The sequence below is a fragment of the Candoia aspera genome, chromosome 1 (assembly GCF_035149785.1).
Source record: "Candoia aspera isolate rCanAsp1 chromosome 1, rCanAsp1.hap2, whole genome shotgun sequence".
Lineage (NCBI taxonomy): Eukaryota > Metazoa > Chordata > Lepidosauria > Squamata > Boidae > Candoia > Candoia aspera.
The window spans coordinates 45,789,060-45,812,415 of record NC_086153.1 but is presented as its reverse complement, the minus strand read 5'-3'; the positions used below and the strand labels follow the sequence as shown (position 1 = coordinate 45,812,415).

Below are 23,356 nucleotides of genomic sequence, written 5' to 3'. Positions count from 1 at the left end.
ATTTCAAGGGTTGGGTGCCACAACTTGGCATCCCAGTCTTTCAACTAGCAACACAATGCTGAAATTATGTGGGGGGGGGAGGCTTTTTTAATCTGTGTGTTTTGGGGACAGGGGTTAAGGGCAGGAACTGAAATGGGAGGCCTCTCTGAGGCAAACCATTTCCATTTTTACCTTTAATCTCCTACGAAGCAGCCCCAAGTCAATCAGCATCAAAATAGCCCAATTTCAATGGCATGAATTCAAGCCATTTTTTTTCTTTCCTGGGAGGTAGCTAGTTTGTGGGAATGGAAGGGGGCCAAATATTGGGAGGCTGTCTGCAGCCCATGGGTTGACTATCATAGGAGCAAGAAAGTTAATTCTTACATTAGGAATAGGACAATGAAAAGACTTAGTTAAGTTAGAGAAAAATCAACCATATACCTAAAGTTCAAGACAATCCAAAATTGGTACATTAAAATGGGTCAATCCCAAAGACACAGGGTGACTTGTACAAGAAGCTGAAATTAACAAATGTTGTACAGGAGCCTTCAACAATATTTTGGAAGATCCCTTGAAATTATAAAATGGTCTGATCCATATGGTACTATTGTGTGGATACTGCTACAATACGACTTCCCTTTCACTAGCCTTTCTGCCATTACCACTAATATAGAAATTCTATAATACAGTCAAGGAATCTACTTTTGGAAGCTGCCAAATTCCATCAAAGAAGGCATCTGTTGTTTTTAAGAATATTTCCCTGGTCACTTTTATTTGCTGGTTCTCCTGCCACATAATAAATATTTTTATCATATGGACAAAGCAACCCAACCTCCCCCAATTGGGTGCCTACCAGATGTTTAGTATTTCAGTTCCCAGCATCTCTAGTCAGCATGCCCAATAATGGAAAGTGTTATGAGATGGAAGTTGTAATCCAGTACACACGAAGGATACCAAACTGGAGAAAGGGAAGTCAGAACATGTAGGTATTTCAAATACATATGTGAACTAAATGTTAGCATGGGATATGCCCATGTGAGGCTCTGTGAGAGCCAAATTCAGAGGAGCAGCTTTATGGTAGCAGATGAACAAGGTGGCATTAATCAAACCCAGTTCACAGTGCAAACTCTGATTCTGATCCTGGAAATCTTAAGTTCTTCTCTTATGCATTTACCTCAAATAAATGACTAGTACGCTGAAAGCAGCATCAAGGAGTTCAAATTCAAAATAAGGAACACCTGGTTGTGAGTAAAGTATAAACTTAATGCTAGAAGTTCTGAAAAGCAACTCTTCTGGATACAAACTTTAAGAACTTTGTTCCATATTACAGCATTAGAGTCTAATATGATTGGTGGTATATGTTTTATAACCTCCCCTCCTTTTGGGGGGAAATGGGCGGTAGCAAAATTTAATAATAATTTAATAAACTTCATATAAATTGCTATATGCAATAGATATAACTATATACTATAACTCACAGACTCTTGGTTTCTAGTCTAGAACCTTAACCACTAGACCAAACTGGCTCTCTATATATTGCTATGTAATTTTAAATTTATTGCATTATAAATACAGCATAATGCAATAAATTGAAAATTATATGGCAATATATAGAGAGCCAGTTTGGTCTAGTGTTTATGGTTCTGGGCTAGAAACCAGGAGTCTGTGAGTTCTAGTCCCGCCTTAGGCATGAAAGCCGGCTGGGTGGCCTTGGGCCAGTCACTTCCTCTCAGCCTAGCTTGGTGCAATGTAGACTAGCCTCCACGTGGTGCAACCCCAGGCAATGTGACTTGTCATGGCTAAATAGTCTACACATCTGGCTGCTGGACCTCACAAGGATTTCCCAGCAATAAAAAGCAGCATGAACACCGAACTGCTATGCCATACGATTGTGTGTGTGTGTGTGTGTGTGTATTAGCCTTCCCCAGCTTGGATCATCTCCAGAAGTTTAGACGTCAATTCCCATATTTCTCAACAATGATCATGCTTTTTTAAAAAAAAAAATTACGATCATAGATTGAAGAGGAAGAGAAGGAAAAAGACAATGTTAAAATACAAAATATCCAGGATAAAAGCCTATTCACAGCAGAAGCTAAGTGTGCCTATATTATGTTCAGACCAAACAGTTTCTGAATTCCATTGCTATGGCACAAAATTTAGCCACCTTCCTAGAGACTTCGCAGACTGGTTGTTTTAAAAGGAAGTACACAATTGCCTATTAGGACTGGCCCAAATAATCTGTGATTAGAGGAAAGATTAACTCCATCTCCAAGATGACAGGTAACAGTATTTCAAAAGTACATGTATGACAAGGCCAAATGATCATGCTCTCCAGTTCTGAGAGCTGAAGTCCATACATCTGGGGAAAACTCAGGCTGGGGAAGGTGATACAGATGAGTCAATATGACTTCCTACATTAAAGAGTTATAAGAAATTATTTCTAGGACATCAAACATACAAAGTGTGTGCTTTATCATCAGCTTGTGACCTTATTACATCAAAAATGATACTACTACTACTACCACCACCACACACACACAAAACAGTTTGTATACAGAACTGTCCCTTACTGGCAGAAGTCTCTGATCTAACAGTAAAGGAGGAATTTGGAGAAAATCTGTAACAAATAATCCTCAGTAATAAACAAATAAAAATATATTTATATAATGCTGTACTGCTTTGATTTTATGTCATTTCTGAGTTTTGAATTCACTAGGTCTGTCCAATGTTTAAAAATAACTTGTGGTATAAACTTTAAGCTGTTCTATAGCATAATCCTATAGAAAGGTAGCAGATATTTTCCACTCCCTTTACCCATCCAATGTTTTATGTCAAATCAAAGGTTTATTAAGTTTACAGGCCATCAAACATCATTTATGTGTACATTGTAATTTCCAAACAAGATGTATACCATTTGAAAATTAGGGCAGTATTGACATGACAGTGGCAGAAAAACAAATATATATATTTTAATTGCTCCACATCTATCTTGCCTTCCAACAAAATAATTCATTAGTTGTGTCTATGATAGACTATACTTTAAAAAGAAAAAATATAGAGGAACAACTCAGATTAAGAAACTTTCAGAAACAGGAATTTCCTGGATCATAATCACAGTTTTTCATCATTTCTTTCCTCTGTAAAAATACTTTATCCATTCTTCAAGGCACTATGATGTTGCAAGTCTTACAATTCAATCCTAAACATGCATTTCAGAAGTAAGCTCTAATACATACTTTATGGTAAGCAAGTTTGGAATTGGAAACTAAAAACTTATAAATAAAAACTAAATATTTAACTTTTAACTAAAATGCAACTAAATAAGGATTTCTGAAATACAAAACAAGGCTTGTGTAAAGGCAAATTAACAAGAATCAGAACTGGAAATAAATAAGTATATTGTACCATTAATCATATTTAAGTTTGCAAACGATCCTGAACAGTATTGGTTAACAAAATTACATTTCTTGTGCTATACATTTCATGCAACACAGGAAAAATCATTTGGTAAACCTTTAAAATCAATCAATTCAGCATCACATTATAGTTACAAATTTAAGTAGTGAAACATGAAAGGCACTGAATAACAATTTCAAGACTATAGCTGAGAAATTTTAAGGAGGTTGTTAAAATTTTTGAAACTGGGAACATTACACATCCTTCATGTGGACTTGTATCCATTCATGCAATGCTGGAAAGTCTTTGATCTCAAACATAACAGCATTCAATATTATTGTGGGTAAGAGTAATAAACATGTACTTACTCAATCAGTCTACTCTAAGTATAAAAGGAAATGCATTAATCCCTTTTTTTTCAGCTTCACTTCAGCTAAAGCTGGCACTAAATCCATCACTTCTGATTATGTTTACAACCAATATAGATTCCATAGACATTCTAGGTGTTTATTTAAGTTATACTTTCTTCTGTCATGATCTCACCACTATATTCATGGCAAGCAGTGTCTTGACCTCCAGTATAACTGAAATCTTGCAATTGTTGAAAAGAAAGAGTTGAAACCATTTACCGCAAGAATTCTTGAGTAAGCAAGCTCATAATACTTTCCTGGGTACTTCAACTCTTGTAATTCATTAAACTGCCTTTTTCAAGCATGTGGGAAGGAGAAAGAAAGTGAATTAACTGCTGGGACAAAATAAATGTTAAGTGCTAGCAGTTTATTCCCTCATTATCTAAAATTACCCAAACGTTGTTCCCAGATATTGTAACTCACAAATTTTATCATTGAATTTCTAAAATTTTCCATTTAAAAAAAATATATATATGTATTTCTTAGATTCTGAACTGCCAATAACCATAATTCATATAAAGACCAACTGCCTTAATTAAAAAGCAGTTATGAGCCAAATCCTTGCTTCTCTTACGTAAACAAAAGCACTGTTGGTATCACTGAGCGATCCATGACAGAAACTGCCTGCAGGATTTCGTCAGGCTCTCTAAGCCATTTATACTGGGTAAAGGGGGATACTTTAGTTATGTCCAGGAACTTGTGGCTGTCCAGTGAATTGTTTTACTTTTTTTGTTTGAAGAGCAGACCTCCCACCACATCACGCTGCCTTGCCCTACCTCATTCATGGAATTTTATGTGGAAGTGAGATATTGTTGTCTTCTACTTGTAAACCTCCATGTTTTTTCCTCAGCTTCTTCTCTTTTTTTTTCTGAGCATAGAAATTTTATTACGGAAAGATTGAACAGTCACACAATATATTTTGATTAGTACCATTAGAAACATCTATGTGGAAGCACAGTTTCAAACAATAGAATTCTGCTATTTCAAAATCACATATCGAAAGCTCCCTTGTGCAACTCTTTGGATCCTGTGCTTTCAAGCTGGCAAATGAGGAATCAGAAAATTGAAAAGTGCTCAGTGCTTACACTGGGTCCTATTTCATTAAGATCCAAAGAAGGCACACAACGAATAATCCTGCATCATAGATATGTTAAACTGAAGACACCCTCCCAGTAATTTTTAAGAGGTGAGACTTATACCTCTGGTCAAACAGGTTTCACAAGCTTTTGAAATAATACAAAAGGCTATTTATCAAGAGTGAAAGTTATGTGTCTCTACACCATAAATGGTGATTCTCTTTCAAAACAGTTTCAGCTCCCTGGGGGAAAAAAAATCCTGCTTAAAGCAGAAACCACAGAGAATCTGATAAGTAGTCAGCATCTAGCTTCTCTTGCATAGCAACTCTAATGGTCTTCAGAATTACACTGTCAGAAATGTTAAAGTCACTAAGAATGGAAAAAAGTAATACTTCTACTACTGCAAACCTACATCACAATTTTTCTCTCCTACTGTTGAGCTTTCTTCCACCATTCCTCTTTCCCCCTCTAAATCTGCTTCTTGACAGATTATCTACAACACACAGCATAGCACCACTAAAAGAAAAAGAACACCACAATCAGAGAATCTCATAGGAATAAAGGATGTACACAAAAGTTACATAAGTTAACCAAAACAAGGATAGGTGAGAGGAATCCTAAATGATTTATGATAAAGACGTTAGGTTGCTGTCTTCTGTATCTGGTGCTTTTAAAAAAAATCAGTAATGTTAAATGAAAATGTGGAAGTTAATATTTCTTCACAGCATTTCGTGCATTTTTTTGAAAAGGAATGTTGAACTTGTAATTTCTGTAGGAGTCTCTTAGCTGTACCAAAACAACAATCTTGTTGAACTTTGACATTCTGTGGAGCCCCAGTTCTACATTAAGATTCTAACAATGAGTGCCACCTACATATCTGTTGTCCTTTTGATTCTTTCATCTCAGTCCAGTGGTTCAGTTCCTCTTCACCAGAACTGTTCAAACCTAAAGAAATCCAGCCTATCATTTCCTTTCGCTTCATGCTGCGTTTGTTATACACAGATAATATAAGTGTAACATCAGAAAGCTGAAAGAGTGCCACTTGAAAAATAAAGGTCTCCTTGTAGACCGGATTTGGCTGCCCTCTTCGGATAGATGTCTTGCATTTGGACATCTCTTGACCCATGGAATTCAGCAATGTCAGCTTAACAAATGTATCTACAAAATAGACAATTTGATACATGAGTTGTCTTGGACAAAACATTTCACCTACCAAAACATCAGAATATCTTTAAGATTATGGTGTATACCATATTGGATTTGAACAATTGACTAAACTTAATATTGTAACAAAAAGAGAAAAATATTTCATTGTGACTTTTACTTAATTGTAAATATCCTCTCATAATGAATTGACTTGGAGGTATACCTCATAATCCTACTATTATCCCTTGCTCACTTGCACCAAGCAGACACATATAGCATTGACACTTAGCAAGCTACAACTGGCACAGCACTGTAAAGCATATCAGAGTTTTCAGATCATATAAATAGGTGTATAATGACATGAAAAAAAGAAATTACAGGTAAAAGAATGGGATTGGAGTGCAGTGATAACATCACAGTGTTCAAGATGAAATGTTGCTTAAAAATCTCTCTGCATGGATGTGGTTTCTCTCCAAGATTTCTTATTCAACTCTGTACAATTAAAATGCCAAAATATAAAATTATCCATTGAAAAGTTTGCATTTACTCATGTGAATGAAGCTCTTCATGTGTGATTTTTGCATGCAGATATGTGATACAATAAATCATTAGTGCATAGTTGCTCTATACTAATTTTAAAGAATAGCATGTCATACCATACTATTCAAGTACAAAATCTTTGCAATGTTTTTGTATAGGAAGCAGTATAAAATAGATTTAATAAAAATAATAGTTAAAATATTCAGAGTCAATAAAAAGTCCTATGTGCACAGAGAATACCTTCCATTACCCATAGAGGAAAGGGAACAAACCCCTCTCTGTCTGAAGCTCCATGTATGCACTAGAGCTACTAGACCATGGATATGAATTCACTGAAATAGCATTGACATTCGAAACTTTCATTGTTACTGTTATGTGGAAGCACTTTGAGAAAATATAGTCATAATTATTTAATTCAGTATGTACACCAATATTTGTTTTTATTTAATTTAAGAACAGAAAGATTCTGTCTTTTTTTATTTGGTATATGCATGAATTTGGATTTTTTAAAAAGAAATTTGGAACAAAGAAATAATAAAATTGAGTGTCCAGACATTTATTCACATGTTTATTTTACAAATCTTTGAAATACCACCATCCATAGTTAGAGATCAGCTCTATCTCCATTATAATAGTGAAATAATTATTGTACATCATCAGAAACCAACATGGTAGAAAGTGGTGGAGAGCTTTGAAGCTGGCAGATTTCTTTTGCATGAAAAAGACAACATCCAATTAGGCTCCACAGGAACTCACCTCGTATTATATAAACCTGTCCACCTATCAAGTGTTTTAGACAACAGAACAGTCCGTCTGACAACGGGGGTGGGGTGGAAAGCAGTAAAAGAAATAATGACCAGATGTCAATAGTTGGGTGACACAGGATCAAAGGTTAAAGTTTAAGAGGAAACACTATTCACCAGAGTGAAAGAAAACAACCTTAGCAAATCAGTTTTAGAGAAAAGGATTGAGCAAAAGGATGGGCAGGTAGAATTGAATGAAATGAATTTTGTTATGTCAACTGTGTAATCTTTAACAAAAGAATTACACTGCTTCAAATAATGTGATAACCTAATAGTATTTTCTGTTGGGTTTGTTTAAAACACAAGAGCATGGAGATTCATGCAAAAGATCAGGCTACAAACTAGAAATCCAAGTATGTTTTTTAACAGACCTTCCTCTTTTTCATGCAAACTCCAGCTTCCTGAGTAAGGATCAATTAAATGAACTCAGACTAGGGGAGGTCAATAGAATTACGATAAGATAAATAATTGCTGAATCGCATTCTGTATACTGTAAACAAAGTAATGAAATCAGGTTAAATTAATTTAGCTGGCTAATTTATCCATGTAATGCCATTTTACTGCATCTTCCATCCGAAATTGTGTTTTAGGCTAAAATGCAAGCTTATTTGATCAAAGTTTAAAAAACCAATTCAAAGCTACATGGTTTCTTCAAGGTACATAGAGAGCTTCCCATAAGTTCAAATTTCCAATTCAAATTGCAATGTCAGGATAGCACTAAATAAACAGTGATAATTAATAAACAGAATATCCCCAGCATGTGCACAAGATTCCCTAAACTGTAGCGTGAGTCCACATGAAATGGAAAAATAAACAAAACAAGCACTTGTTTTTTCCTTAGAACTATCAAGAACATCAAAATAGTTTTTTTATTGGTTTTGCAACAAAGGCCTTTTTCTATTTGCACCTAACAACGGTGCAGACATTCCCCAGCAATCTCTTTTCTCTGCCATGTCTCCATGACATTGCCTTCATCTTGTCTTCAGCCCAAACACGAGGTAGCTTAAAGTCATCCTTTTCTGTTCTGGCATTAAACTAGTATTTTAAGCAGCCAACAGGCAATTTTACTACAGGTACAATCTGACATACTTTACTAATCATTTTGTCAGTTGTGCTGTCAGGTGACTTCTAGGGGTTCTATCACCTCAGTATCCACTGGCCACTTAAGACTGGTACAGGTACACCTCTCTGGGCCCTGGGCACTGTCCTTCAGGGCCATTCAGCTTTGAGCAGCAAAAGAGTCCCCCCCTCTTTTTTTTTTAAAGAAAACCTATACTTTCCCTCTGTACATGCTCTATACATCCCTATGACTTGGACACTTGGATTGGCCTGAATAATAGTTGACCAGGGATGGCTGTACGGTGAAGCAGGAAGGAGAGAGACAATTCATTCTCAAAAATCTCTGGTACAACCATGTGTGTGCACGCACGCATACACACACACACTGTGCTGATCCAAATCTGACAATGGGACTGCAAACCTATACCAGTTTAGTTTAGCTGGCTCAAGGAGAGGAGAGCACTTTAAGTGAGCTGTGCAAAAAAGCTTACAAATTGGTTTGGTATAATGAAGACCTGTGAAATACAAGATCTTCTTGCCCCATCCACCGTAACAGGTAGGTAGGTAGGTAGATAGGTAGGTAGGTAGACAGGTAGACAGACAGATACCACACCAAATGAATATCTGTATATGTGGACTGATCTATTGGCTTTGGTTCTGTATGTCCTTGAGTTGCTTTTTCCACTGAAATACTATACATACTCTGAAACTCTGTATCCTAGAAATGTATTAGATTTTTGCATGGTCTTTTAGATATCTACCTGCAATCTATTACATGACATTCAGAAACTCTAAGGAAGTTTTGATTAGAAATAAGGAGTGTAAGAAACAGGAAACATCTTCTAAAAATTCTGCCCTTAGCAGACCAAACAAGATTTTTTAAAATGTAATAATAGCTATAGAGGAAGGGAGATTTTCATTAGGTCCATAATGCTTCCATTAATGATCTGAATGGAAATTGTTCCCTACTCTGCAATAACTTCTGAGTGGGGGAGAGGGGAACCATGGATGCAGATGAGGACTCTCCCCCACTTGGTGTAATTTCAGCATGATACGTTTTGGGTTTAGATCATGGCTGGGGAATGAGATATTTGGACTTCTTTCTTTATGTGTTATGATTGAGATTAAAATATGGCTTCTCCAAATCTAACATTAAACTTAAAAATGAAGCACTAACCATACAGTATAATTTGAGCAACATCTAGTTTATCAAAAAGCAGAAGTGATTCACAAATAACCAGAAGTGTTATTATACATGGATAATATAAACATAACATCAGAAAGCTAAAAGAGTACCACTTTTATACTGGATTTAGCTGCTCTGCACACCTACTTGTTTGAGCATTATAGTGACCTTAAAGTACAACTAGATGCTTCTTTTAATAAAGGTTTACTACCAAAAACAGCAGCTTTGTGTCATGTCCATATCATTTATGCATATTTATTAGTATAATTTTCTTGGTCCTATATCATAGATAGAAATAAATTATTTAATTAAGTATTTGCTGTCAAATTGGGTCAGCAATAGATAATAGGTCTAAATAATATAAGGGCAGGGAGATATTGTAGCATTGTGGAAGCAGCATCATGTCAAGTGCTACTCTTGGCCTCATTAGGCTACCCAGAAGGGACCTGGTCACCTGAAACAGGGTCGCTGGCCAGCTATCTGCAGGCATGGTAAAAAGAGAGATGCGCCTTTTCTGTGGCTGCCCCAACCCTTTGGAAGAGCCTTTCCTCTGAGATTTGAAAGACCTTCACCATATTAGCCTTCTGGAAGGCTGTAAAGACCTGGCTCTTCACCCAGGCTTTTGATTAGGATAGATGTGAGCCCAACAAATGTAAGAGTATGAAGAGCTTATGTGATGTGGCAGTGCCACGGTTGGGATACATGGTGTTGTCATGGGGTTTAGTCTGTTTTATTTATGCTGTTTTTATTTAATATTATTGTGAGCACCTAGGATTATCTTACATAAGATAGGCAGTCATATAAGTTTCCTAAATAAACAAATAAATAAATATTGGTCTTGTTTAATTCTACTTTTTCAAATGGACTTTTGTAGACATAGCTTGTAGGTGCTAGATTTGGGTCCAGATGTCAGATGCGCTTCTGATCCCTTTTGGAAGAATCTGGTCACTACAAATGTACAAAAAGTTGTCTCAATTATGCCAATTGTAAATATATTTCTGTCTTTAGCTGAGGCCATCTTACTATATTATTTAATTTTATCCTTGAAATATATACACATACAAATACACATGACCATTCATGCATATTTACTTGAAATGAAGAATAAATACTTTTAATCACCACGGAGAATATCAAATTATATTACACATGTTAATATTATTAAACTCTCATAGATTTATAACATATTATTCTAGTATCATTAACCATGGTGATGGCAACAAATTTACATAAACATTTATCAACACACACTTTTAAAATACATTATAATTTTCTATAATAGATTTGTTATATGGGGCATTAATAGTTTAGTAGTTAATCACTAAGATAAAGGCAATTTATTAGCCAGTCAATCATGAAAAATTAAAAGGAACTTGTTGAATTGCAACCAATATTTAGAATTTTAGATTTCTGCCATTTCCCCAATGAAAACATGAAACAGATTAGCTGATGATTATACTGTTTCAGTTTGACTGGGTAAGATTAAATGATAGGACTGAAGTCCCCACCAGTGAAATTCCCCCAAGTGCAGAAGTATTAAGATGAAAATATATATATATTCTACTCACTGGGTGGTCTGTTTGCTGCCAAGTTTTTGAAGTGGCTGCCTTTTATCACTTCTGCTGCTAGTCTTCCAGTTGTGGCATTATAAAGCAGTCCGATGAGGATTTCTGGAGCTGAGCCATGTGCCAAAGACTGACAAGAGGAGATACTTTCACTGCAGGATGCTTCTGACATGCTCATTTGGGAGTCACAGCCCTAGAAGTAAAAGCAAAGTGTTTGCAACCATTTCAAGTAATGACAATAGTGAAGAATCTGTTCCTAGTATTAATTTCTGGAATTTTTTATTCCTAATGGTGCATAACGTAATGGAAATAAATAAATAAATAAACAAACAAACAAACACATAAATAAATGGGGGGGGCTGTAAACCATCTTAATAGCATTAAATTCAAACAAGATCTCCACTTCCTATCACACCTTATATGCCAAAATAAGGCATATCACAAAGATTTACAGAATTATTGGCAAATACTTAGCACTGCTTTTTGAGTAGAAATGCATTTATTTGTTTGTTTGTTTGTTTGTTTGCTTGTTTACTGGGGTTATAGACCACTCTAATCATAACAGACTCTGAGTAGCATACATATCCAATATAGTAATCAGATTAACAATAAATACGTGAAAGTATATAACTGAAAATATCCCAGGCACTATTAACAGCATTTCGCATACAGGCGTTTCCCTTCAGGGGGATCAAAATAACATGTCAAGTCCCAAAGATATGTTACAATAAAAGATAGGCCAGAAAGGGGAAATGCACAGCATCATGAGCATACGATACCTCCTAATTTGTATGCATACAAGAGCAATGAGATATATCATTAGTGCGTTTAATTTAAAACATTATTCTATGTATACAATTAAGGGATTCTCCCGCCTACTATTCCAGTATTCACACCTATTGCCCTTCTTTCTTCCAGCAGAAAACCAAAGAATGCAAAAGACGAGGTGGTGGTGGAGGGAACGGAGATGGGATAAGAGGAAGCAATGACTGCACTGGGAAGGGAAGGGAAGGGAAGACAAAGAGGAAAATATTATTGGCTGGAGATCAAGGGAGGGGATGAAGTAACTGGACAGGAAAAGAGAGAAAAGCCTGTTTAAAGGATTACATTTACAAGGCACAGCTTCTTCCAAATTATGGATATTCTCCAGGCTAATCTTCAGACAAAACCATGCTCTGCAACAGTTTGCATGTCTTACTTATTTTTTCTCAGTAGGTTCCTCTGTTCTTATCTGCAAATGTTCACAGGTAATTATGGGCGGGGGTGGGAGTTGTCTTTCTGTTCCTATACAATATTCCTATACAATAATGCATATAACGACTCTTTTCATCTAACACACTCATTAAAAAAATGTAAACTGAACCTATTGGAGGTGGCTGCTAATTATTGGGATCTGGGATCAGGGATCAGGGATCAGAGGAAAGTGGAGGTGGCTTCATCCTTTCTTCCGTTATTATTATTAAAGTTATATCCTGTCTTTTGTGAAAAAGTTAGAAAATGCTGGATACAAATACATACAATGATGCAAAAAAATCTTAAAGATAAATGTTGAGAGGAAGCCAGAACTCTTTTTATTGGGGCTTATGAATAGCCAATTAGAAAAAAACTCATGGAAGATTGATTTTATATATGGTAACTGCAGTAAGATCATTATATGCACAATAATGGAGGAACAGTGAAATTCCCACAATGGGAGAATGGGTTGTAAAAATGTTGGAATGGTCAGAAATGGCGAAACTGACCTGTTTGGTCAGGGATAAAACAGTAAGTACCTTATGGACTTTTTGCTAAAAATAGAGAAAAGTGAAGTGATGATTTATGGGTTTGATGACTGAAAAGGACTAACAAGGGGATGAAGGGATTTTTGTAATATTAAGGAGGGAGGGTGGATAATAAATTTGCTAATTTCTGTTGCAAAGAAGGTCAGAGGTCACTTATTTTTAAGGCTTTTGTTCTCTTACTATTCTTTTTTCTATCTTTCCTTGTGGTTGTGTTTTGTTTCTATCTTTATTTCTTATTCTTTCTCTTATTGGTTGAAAAAAATATTTAATAAATTATATTTTTAAAAGTTATATTTTTTTTATTTATTAAATAAATTTATATGGTTGCCCAACTCACACACAGTGACTCAGGGTAGCTTATCCTGTCTTGAGGGTTAAAGATGAGGGTTAAAGAAAAATAAATACCAAATAGATCAATTATAATTACAAACATAAAAGAAAATAATAATGATGTAATAAAACATTATTGAAAAGATTGGTGTGGCTCATTACAAATTTCAACTGTGAAGCTACCTGTGACAGTTTAGGATGATTCATCCTTAAGGCACAATAATGCAAAGACTGGAGTTTTGAACAACAGTTTCTCTGATCCCAGTCCGACATGCTATTGGACTGTCTCTTATAATACTTGCCTGTGAGATTGCTACCGATGTATGATTCTACTCCTTAGTCACTCTTTAATCCAATATTGTTTACGTTAAGGGGCAACTGTTCTCAAAAAATTCCTTCGTTTTACTAAGATCTTCAGTTATAAATGCCAAAATGTGTCTTGCTTGTTTTACATACATGCAAAAATGTGCTCTTCCACTAGCAGTGACTGTTTCCCATATAACTGTAGTATGTGCAAAATGTATAGAGTTATTTTGTGAGATACTCTCTTTGCTTTTTCATAAAAACTGTTTGAACTTGTGGAAACTCAGGATTTTCCTCCTTCCACAAGCATATTTGGTATAGGTGAATAAAAATAGCCCTGCTAGATCAGGCCAAAGCCCACTTAGTCCAGCATTCTGTTTCTCACAGGGCCAGCCCTGTCTCTTGATGCTCATACACAAGAGATAGAAACACATCCTGCTCCTACAGCTGTTTCCCTGCAACCAGTATTTGGAGGCACATTGTCCTCAACCTGAAGATAACAGAGTCTTTTAGACTAATAGTCCTTGATAGATTCATTCTCTGTGAATTTGTCTATTCCCCTTTTAAAGATGTTTAACTTAGTAATCATCACGTTTTGTGGATTTTGAATTCTACAGATTAATTATGCACCTTGTTTTGTCGTCTGTAAATCTCTTTCAATCAGCTTCACTGGATGAAACCTGGTTCTTGTGTTTGCTCATTTATTCTTATTCTTCGTTCATTTTTAACTAGAAAGCAATCCATAAAATAACAAGTTCTTTTTTCCAGCTTACTCAATAGTCTTTGATGAGGAATTTTATCAACTTTTCTTTTCAAAATCCTAGTATATAATGGGGATAGGGTCACTATTATCCACATGTTTACTACATGTTAACAAACACTTGAAGTCTGGTAGCAGAGAATTTACCTTTGTGGAATCTATGCTGATTTTTCTTCAGCAAAACCTATTCCTCTATGATTGCCTGGAACAGACATTAAGCTGACTGGCCCATAATCTCCTGGATCTCTCCTGGGTCTCTTTTGAAAAACTGGGGTCACATTGTCTATCTTCCAGTTCTCTAGCATTGATCCTGATTTGAGGGTCAAGTTACATATTTTTGCTAGGAGGTCAGCAATTTCACACTTCAATTTTCAAAGCACTCTCAGGTGAGTGCTATTAGGACCTGGTCATTTTACTGTACAGTCTCTTACATTACAGTAAAATCCTAACCTCTCAAAACTGTCACTGTGATACAGTTTCACTATCTAAAAGCTGACAGCCTTCACAGTGGAGAGTGAACCTAACATAGATGAATTTCAAACATGATTATCGTTCTCTTGGTTCATTTATGAATTTTTATGTTCCACAACTAGTGTGGGATGAGGGGAGAGTCATGCAATATGTTCCAGCATCATTCATAAAGATGATTTGCCCCTAATCAGACACTATTTCAGAAGTTCAATTTCAGGTAGCAATGTCTTCCTACCATAACTGACAGAACCTGTTCCACTGACAATTTGTGTAACAGAAATATGCATTATTTGATATCTTGCAACAGTGAAAAAAATGTGGTTCTGATAGAATAGTCACATCCAACCTTGTCTCATATATCCTACCTAAAAGTGCATTACTGTAATATTCCAGAGAAGCAGAATTAGCTTGACTACACCCAGTATGGTAAATGTGATAGTATGTTAAATGGAGACGTTGGAAATCAGGGTGTTCCTGCATGCTTCCCATAACTGGAAGCAAGATTGTTTTAAACTAGGCATTTTCTTTCAGAAAGCAGGAGTAGCCCTGTTTTTTTGTTTGCTTGGTTTTTGTTTTACTAACGGCATCTATTCATATAGGACGTGCAGCATTTCCCTTATCTTTCTTCTTAGACAAAAAATATTGAAAAGTCAGTGTAAGGCATCATGTGTCTACTACTGGTGCTACATAGGTGGTAAAGTCAAGCTGAGTTGAGTCAAATCTTTCTCAATCTCAACTCTGCTTCTGGTAGCTACATGGCATTTCCATATGGCAATAAGACCGCAATGATTTGCCATTGCCTTCTCTCTAGATGTTTTTTCAACTCCCCCATTTAATCTATAGCCCTGGGATTTCCTGGTGGTCTCTGAAGCAAGTACTAACCAGATCCAACACCATTTTGCTCTTTTCCCACAAGATCAATCAAGTATGCCAATGTGATGCCTCCCATTGGAGCCATGGTTGATAAGCACCTCTTAGTGCTTCTAGCTGTTGTTAAATACATAAATGGAATCAGAGAAGACCATCAAAGGGATGTCCCTCTATTCAGTTCTCTTATATCTGATACCTGCCTGCCTTCTTGAAGTTTTCTTTGATCTGATTTCAGCTGTTTCACTCCACAGTAAAGACTCCTAAGGACATGCTATCTGTCTTTCTCAGGCTTCCTACCAGAACAGTAACATAGACATGGCTTAGGTATATCCATCTCTTTAGATATTCCCTTGGCTATCAGGAAACAATGAACTTCTTAGTGACAAATCCTTTCATATTTTTCAATTGATTCTCAGTCTAAGTTTCAATTTGGTTTTTCAGATATAATCAGATATCTTCCACAGCCTGAAATAATAAATAGGCATTTTTGTTGGCACAAGCTGACACAAATATGACGACAAAAATGCCATTGGCACTTGATTGTTCACACAGCATCTCTGAAGTTCAAGATCTTTTGTCCTTTTGGCGAAATCAAAATTTGACTTTTTTACTAGTAATATAAAAGGAGAAATGTTGACTTCTCACAAAGCAGATGTGTCAGAGAAAATTCCTCAAACTAATATTTCCCTATGAACTAGATCCTCTGCTATATACATGGAATCTTATATTCCACCATGCATAATGTGTGAATGCAAAATCCACCAATTGACTCCAGCAAAAATTTCATAAACGTCCTGCATTTGATACTTTCGGACAATCTTGGAAATTCTCATACAAACCATATTCCAGCAACAGAAAAGCTTGTCCAAGTGTGTAATTCCTTTTACACAGGAGTTTATTCTTATTACTGTGAAATGATCAGTTTGCCTTTTGGTCTTCAGAAACAGTGTTGAAGGTCAAGGAAAACATTTCAAATCAACCAATCCTTTGATAGCATCTGCAGTAAATGTTTTATTATTAAGTTTATTTATGGTACAGTTTCAGTATAAGGTAAATAAGATTCAGCCTGAATAAAATGTACAGCTATAGACTTACCATTTCATGAAAAATCTTAAGAAAGACTGTCTGTTGTTTCTGCTGCACTGACAATATGGTTAGAACATTAACACAGAGAATGATCTCAGTGCTTAGTATTTTTTTAAAATTAAGACTATATTCTTATTTTTCTTGAGATAAGATCTACTGAACTCAGTGAGACTTATTTCTGGGTAGGTAGGTAAGTAGGTAGGGGTGTGTGTGTGTGTGTTTACGTATATACATATATATATGTGTGGGTGTGGGTGTATATATATATATATATATATATATATATATATATATATATATATGTTACAATGCAGTCATATATATATGACTGCATTGTAATATATTCATATTGTATGAAAAAATTTTAAACTTCTCAAGGGCTTTTCCTGCACTTTGATTTCCCTCCCATTCTTAGGACATTATATGTAGAATAAAAAAAACCCTTCCTTTTTGTCATGATCCCCAACCCCCCCCCCAATACTACTTAAGGTAAAATCAAATAAAAAACATAATTCTTTAACTCAGTATAACCAGGAGACTGAAACATTCCGATGTTATTATGTACAGACTTAATTTATTACCATAGAGTCTATACAGTTATATCAAATTTACTTCCTGAAATCATAAGTGATATTGGAAATATGTACATAGAGAAATTATTCTACAGACAAAAGCATCACACTATTCATAGATTGGCTTTGTTCCCAAACTTAAACTATTAATGTATGCTGAAAATAAAATGACAAGCAGAATTGATATACTGCAGTAAATCAGTGTTCCTCAATAAACATTTGACGAGGTAACAATAGGACCCTTGTGCCACTTTTCTAATTTAATACTTGATCTACAATACCTTTATAAGATTTCTAATAAAACTTACACAGTATGTCATAGTGGGATAAAAATTAAGAAGATAAATTATGTAATTTCTCTGGAATGTGCTATGTGCTATGACAAGGCAGTGAAATTACCGCTTAGCTATTTTATATATTGATGTCTAACAGATATATGTCTATCTTATGTCAGCAACTTTCACTTATAAGCCACAGACAACTTTCCAAATCAGTGTCTCTCCTACCATGAGGCACATTTCAGATCTCAACAGGAGACTAGAAAGAGCAGGACCTAAACCCATCCATTACCAAGAAGTCACTCACAACTATTTTTGAGGCAGCATCTACACCTATCTGTGACTGAGTGTCCCCAGAGGCAAATGAACACATTAGCTGGGGAATTCTGGGAGCTGAAGTCCACACATTTTAAAGTTGCCAAGGCTGAGAAACACTGATCTATGTAGATAGCTCACATGCTCTCTTTCTGTATAAATTGCCAAAGTTGGAAAACGGCCAGTGTGTCTCTCTAGACTAGTCAGTGAGGAAGAAAACAAGACTACTTTTCAGAATACCCAACAGATTTCTTGTTTTGAGGGATCTTTCCTCAGAAGGAAGTACTGTGGGTGAGAAGGTTGACATACTATCTATGCTATAGCAGCACAGATGGTCTGACAATGCTTTATTCTGAGGGGAGATCTCTCCATGCATGGTACTGAAGGATGAAATTATTTGTAATGTGAGCGAAGAAGGAGGCAGCATGTATTTCAGTCATGGAGGGTAAGGCATCATGTTCTGGCACTGGAGCTTCCTAACACTATTTAAGGTAGTCTTAAGTGGTTTAAAGGAACACAATCTAGACATATTTATGGACACTTTACATACTGAAATCGAAGATTTTAGGCAGTCTGAACTCACAGCTAGATTATAGGCTCTGAATATTCTTACCAAAGCGATGGACATCTTATGACTTTTTGGCAAAGTTTAGAGAAAAAATCTGAGCAAGTTATATTTAAATTGTAACCAGTTTTTTTTAAAGCTAATGTGCAGTATTATAAAGAAAGCATATAACTGTAAGCAACGTTTAAGTTTTTTTCCCTAAGATTTGTTGTTGTTGTTACACAGTTTTTAAAACGTAAATAGCCATTTTTCCTGATGCTGCTTTCCTGCCTCACTGCAACGAATTTGATCTAGTGTCACCTGTACTACAAGATGCAGAATGGACATGGAAGGCACTATAGCCCATTATTTTCAAGTTAATGCAAAGGGGATAGATTTCATCTGTTTCGTAGCTTACTGTTAATGTGGTCTGTCATTCATGTAATTTTTCCTGAATTCTTATTTACCTAGAAGAACTTCTAAAATTAATTTCAGATCAGAGATGTACTGCTCCCAATGGATTTATATTCAAAATAAGGCAAATATACATGCTGCTTTATTTTTTGATTTGATTTGATTTGTTAAGGCTGCACAACTCCAAAATGACTCTGGCTTACAAAATATTAAATATACAATTAAAACACCGCTTAAAAACATAACAAAATGTAATTGCCCAGACAAGACAACAACAACATTAAAAAAAAAACCAGGACAGAGGTTGCACAAGCAGGAGCAGAGCCAGGTCTTAAGGGACTTCCGGAGAGTGGGAGCCGTATGTATCTGTGGGGGGATGCTATTCCAGAGGACAGGGACTGTGACAGAGAAGGCGTGCTTTCTCAGTCCTACAAGATGACAACATTTAATTGAGAGAGCCAGTTTGGTGTGGTGGTTAAGGCATCAGGCTAGAAACTGGGAGACTGTGAGTTCTAGTTCCGCCTTAGGCACAAAGCCACCTGGGTGACCTTGGGCCAGTCACTCTCTCTCTCTGCCCTAGGAAGCAGGCAAAGGCAAACCATTTCTGAAAAAAACTTGCCAGGAAAACAGCAGGGACTTGTCCAGGCAGTCACCAGGAGTCAAAAACTGACACAAAGACACCAAAAACAAAACAAAACAATCAGGAGCACACCCGCTCTGAATATACCAGGTGGGCAGAAACAACTGGAGACAAACAATCCCTCAGATAACCAAGTCCTATGCCATGAAGGGCTTTATAGGTGACAACCAGCACCTTAAATTTGCACCTGGAAACTGACTGGCAACCAATGCCATTTGTCTAGTAGTGATGACACATGGGTATAACAAGAAGTGCCCATAACTGTTCACGCTGCTGCATTTTGAACCAGCTGTGACTTCTGGATGATCTTCAATGGCAGCACCATGTAGAGCATGTCGCAATAGTCCAACTGCGAAATAACCAGGGTATGCATTATTTGAACACTCACAATCATACTTCTCAAGTCTTGCTAATATCTATGTCCAATGACATTTCTATCTTGTGCTAAGACCTGTCCTGCATTTGAAGTCCTGAGCTGGCTAGTCACACATAGTTTAGCACTTGTAAGGCTAATCTGAATTTACTTTAGGACCATAGAAAAATACTCAAGATTTCTCCATGGGGTTCTGTAGGAACTGCACAAGTGTATATAAGGATATTTTTTATGTCAGCTTCAACACTGTGGAAAAGAGTTCAAGACCAGGTAATTCAGAGTGAGCCATATGCTTTCTGTTCTAAATGTTAATAACAAGAACATTAAGCTCACATACCTATTGATTTGGGGAATTTAACATAGTAGAAAACTAGGCTCCGCTATTTCCATGCTAATGAAAAGCTGCAATATCTTTAGAAGCAGCAGCTCCCAGTTTCGTTTGATTCAACATATATATTTTTGTGACAGAACACTGCATGTACAGAAATATTTAAGTAGTCCATATGAAGTATTTAATGTTGGTCCTTACCCCTGCCAAAGGAGCGTCAGAGAGAAGTGAACTCTCTAAACAGAAATATTTAGCGTACTGTATGTGTTCAGATATCCATAGTTAGATATATAGGTGGCCAGATAGATATCTCTTTTCCTTTGAGTGACAGAGAGTTCAGAGAGTGAGCAGACTACCACTCAACCCCTGCAAATGGGCTAGTGAGTCTACTGAACAGGCTAACACAATTAGTGTTATTCAGGCCTGTGGGCCACTGGACAGGTTCAGTAATTGTGCTGCTATTGAAAAGGCTCTCCTCACAGATTTTTTATTTAAAATTTTGTGCAAAACTATTCCATCAGTGTCCTTCAGTGGCACAGGCTGGGGAACAAAGAGTGAGAAAGGAAAAATATCACTGTCTCCTTTAGAGGTTGCTGAGGCCATTCCCCTCTACTGTAAGATTAAACTCTACTGTGTTGTCATTGCTAAATTGTTTCCTTAGATCCCAATTCTTTGTCAAACAGATGCCTTTGGGACCAAATAAAGCTGAGAAGAAAGAAAAGCCCTTTTTTTCTAGATGGCAGAGCTGAGACTGATTTGGAAGGGGCTACCTCCATACAATGCAGAAGTCTTAGTTCTGCCTTCTGACTGGAAGAGGTGGAATTAACCCTTTCCTGTCAGCTCCATCTTTAACGCCTGGGAATAACTTCCAGTCATCCTGTTGACAGATGCTTAAACTTGATCAAAGAGCCTGTGCCACTGAAGGACACTGATGGAATAGTTTTGCACAAAATTTTAAATAAAAAAACAATGGAACAATTGAGAATTTCAAACAAATTATCCCACTTAAGAAATGAGACCAGATAATTCAAAGCTAAACATTCTAGTGAAGAAATTTAAATGAGCACTAACTTCTAAACAATTACAATATCTTCCTTCAATTTCCATTCTCAGCAGACTAGAAAAAACCTGAAATCTAAGAGAGCTGGCTGTCCACAAAATTAAGCAGTACTAGATGATCATAGTATTGGACAGCTTCATGTCTTCAACATGGAACAGAAGAGTTTTTAATAATGAAGACCTTTGTTATTAATGGCATATTTAATTTAATTAACCTGGCAGGAGAGATACCTTGATCAGTAATTAATCATTTAATTAATGATATTAATTGAAGCCACTGTGACTCAAGCAATCACATGAGTTTATTATTAAAAAGACATATGAAAGATTTCTACCATGTTACCACACTATACAGGAAATTAAATGCTATCATCATCATCATCATCATTAATCTACTGCAGGATGAAGGCCTCTTACTGAAGATTATGAAATATACTGGTCCAGAACAGGTTGGTAGATAGCAAATTTTTGACTTTCCAGTTTAGGGTTGAAAGAGAATGACTGGCTCAAAGTCACCCAGCTAGCAACTATGCGTAAGGGAAGACTAGAATTTGGATCTTCCCAGTTCTAATTCAGCACCTTAACTACTTTACCACACTGGCTCTCAACCGTAAATATATGAAGAAAAAAAACAATTATATAGAAGTAGTAAATTTTTAAAAAATCTAACAGAAGCTTAGGAAGCTTAGAACTTAACCGGTTTCCTGTTTTAAAAAGTAGTTTTTCTACGTTTTGTGCCTTTCCCACCATTACAAACAATTTCTTTTCCTGGTATCTCCAGATTATTAGTAGCTCTTGATTTGAGCTATAGTTTTTCACTTATTCAGACAAGCCATATAGAATTATTTCAGGTGGCTCAAACATTCTGCCTAGTAATACATATTCTGTGTTGTACATCTTATGACTACACTTATAATAGTAGCCAATAAATATGTTGGGTTTGAGCCCGAAGTTTGCTTCTGCTTGACATAGCAACCCTTGAATGAACGTTTCCTGAAAATGTTCTCAATGGTAGAAAGGAATAGAAGGCAATTTCTGTTTCCCACCCCCACATTATTCTATTATGTCATCCAATTTTTAAAGTAGATTGGAGAGGCATGTGGGGATGAAGGAGAAGGGGAGAATTGATACAAGCTGTGCCCATTTCCATTCTCTCAGCAAGAATCATCCTCTGAATCAGAACCTTTCCTTGAATTCAAGACTGCCATTTGCAAGAACTGACATCCAGACCCAACCCATAGCACAAGATAAAATGATACGCACATCTTGAGCTGAGGCTTTAGTTATTGCTCTTTTAAGGTTTCCTTAAGGCAGCCTTGCAGATGACAGTGATCTCAGACATGTCAATCAAAAATCTCATAGTGTGCTCTTGCACTCACAGGTATTCAGGTAGAATGGTGAGCCTCAATTAAAGAGAGGCGTCTGAATGCTGCTTTTACATATTACACAAAACGTTTAAGTGGCTTAGAGAATGTTTCCACCAGAAATCTTTTTACATTTTATGGCATTATTACAGTCAGTAAATACAGATTGAACTGTATCTTTCTTGTTCAGAAGCTTGAAGACTTAACGTACCTTGGAGACTTTTTAAAACTATAACAGAATCGGTTTTGATATGTGACTTAACTTATGTTACTATTCATTACACAGTCTTGAGGTAAACTACTGTTTTAAGCTGACTAAATTATGTAGAAAAGTACAAGAAATTATTTTCTTGTACATTTCTACATAATGTACATTAAGTACATTTTCTTGTACTTAACGTTTTTCAAGTTCTAATAGTAATAGACTATTACGGCAATTGTTCTCAATGTCACTAAGCTAAATGTAGATGATTTATTATATCAGGGACCAATGCTAATTTCCTAACTGTAGGGTAAAAATTATTGCACTATGATGACAAGTATTTCAAAGTAACTATCTACAGTCTCCCCTCCCCCCGCAAAGCATAATGAGAACTTGTTGATAAAAATCAAAGTCTACAGTTCATATAAAGAATGGGGGAGGATGGCAAATTAGAAAGCAAATGAATTAGCTTTGAATTCCACTGTTTTATGGAGACTCAGTGTAAA

The 23,356-nt window shown here is 36.1% G+C and overlaps 1 protein-coding gene across 3 annotated transcripts in view; it reads right to left on the bottom strand.

The window, feature by feature from the left end:
• Window positions 1-5,331: 5,331 nt before the first annotated feature.
• Window positions 5,332-23,356, bottom strand: part of SYT14 (synaptotagmin 14) — an 81,975-nt gene continuing 63,950 nt past the window's right edge. For all 3 annotated transcript variants that reach the window (XM_063303044.1, XM_063303030.1, XM_063303037.1), the window contains 2 exons: window positions 11,164-11,353; window positions 5,332-6,019 (listed from right to left, as the gene is read on the bottom strand). In XM_063303044.1, coding sequence (XP_063159114.1) covers window positions 5,706-6,019; window positions 11,164-11,353 — 504 coding nt within the window. In that variant the 3' untranslated portion in view covers window positions 5,332-5,705. The remainder of the gene's footprint in view (window positions 6,020-11,163; window positions 11,354-23,356) is intronic.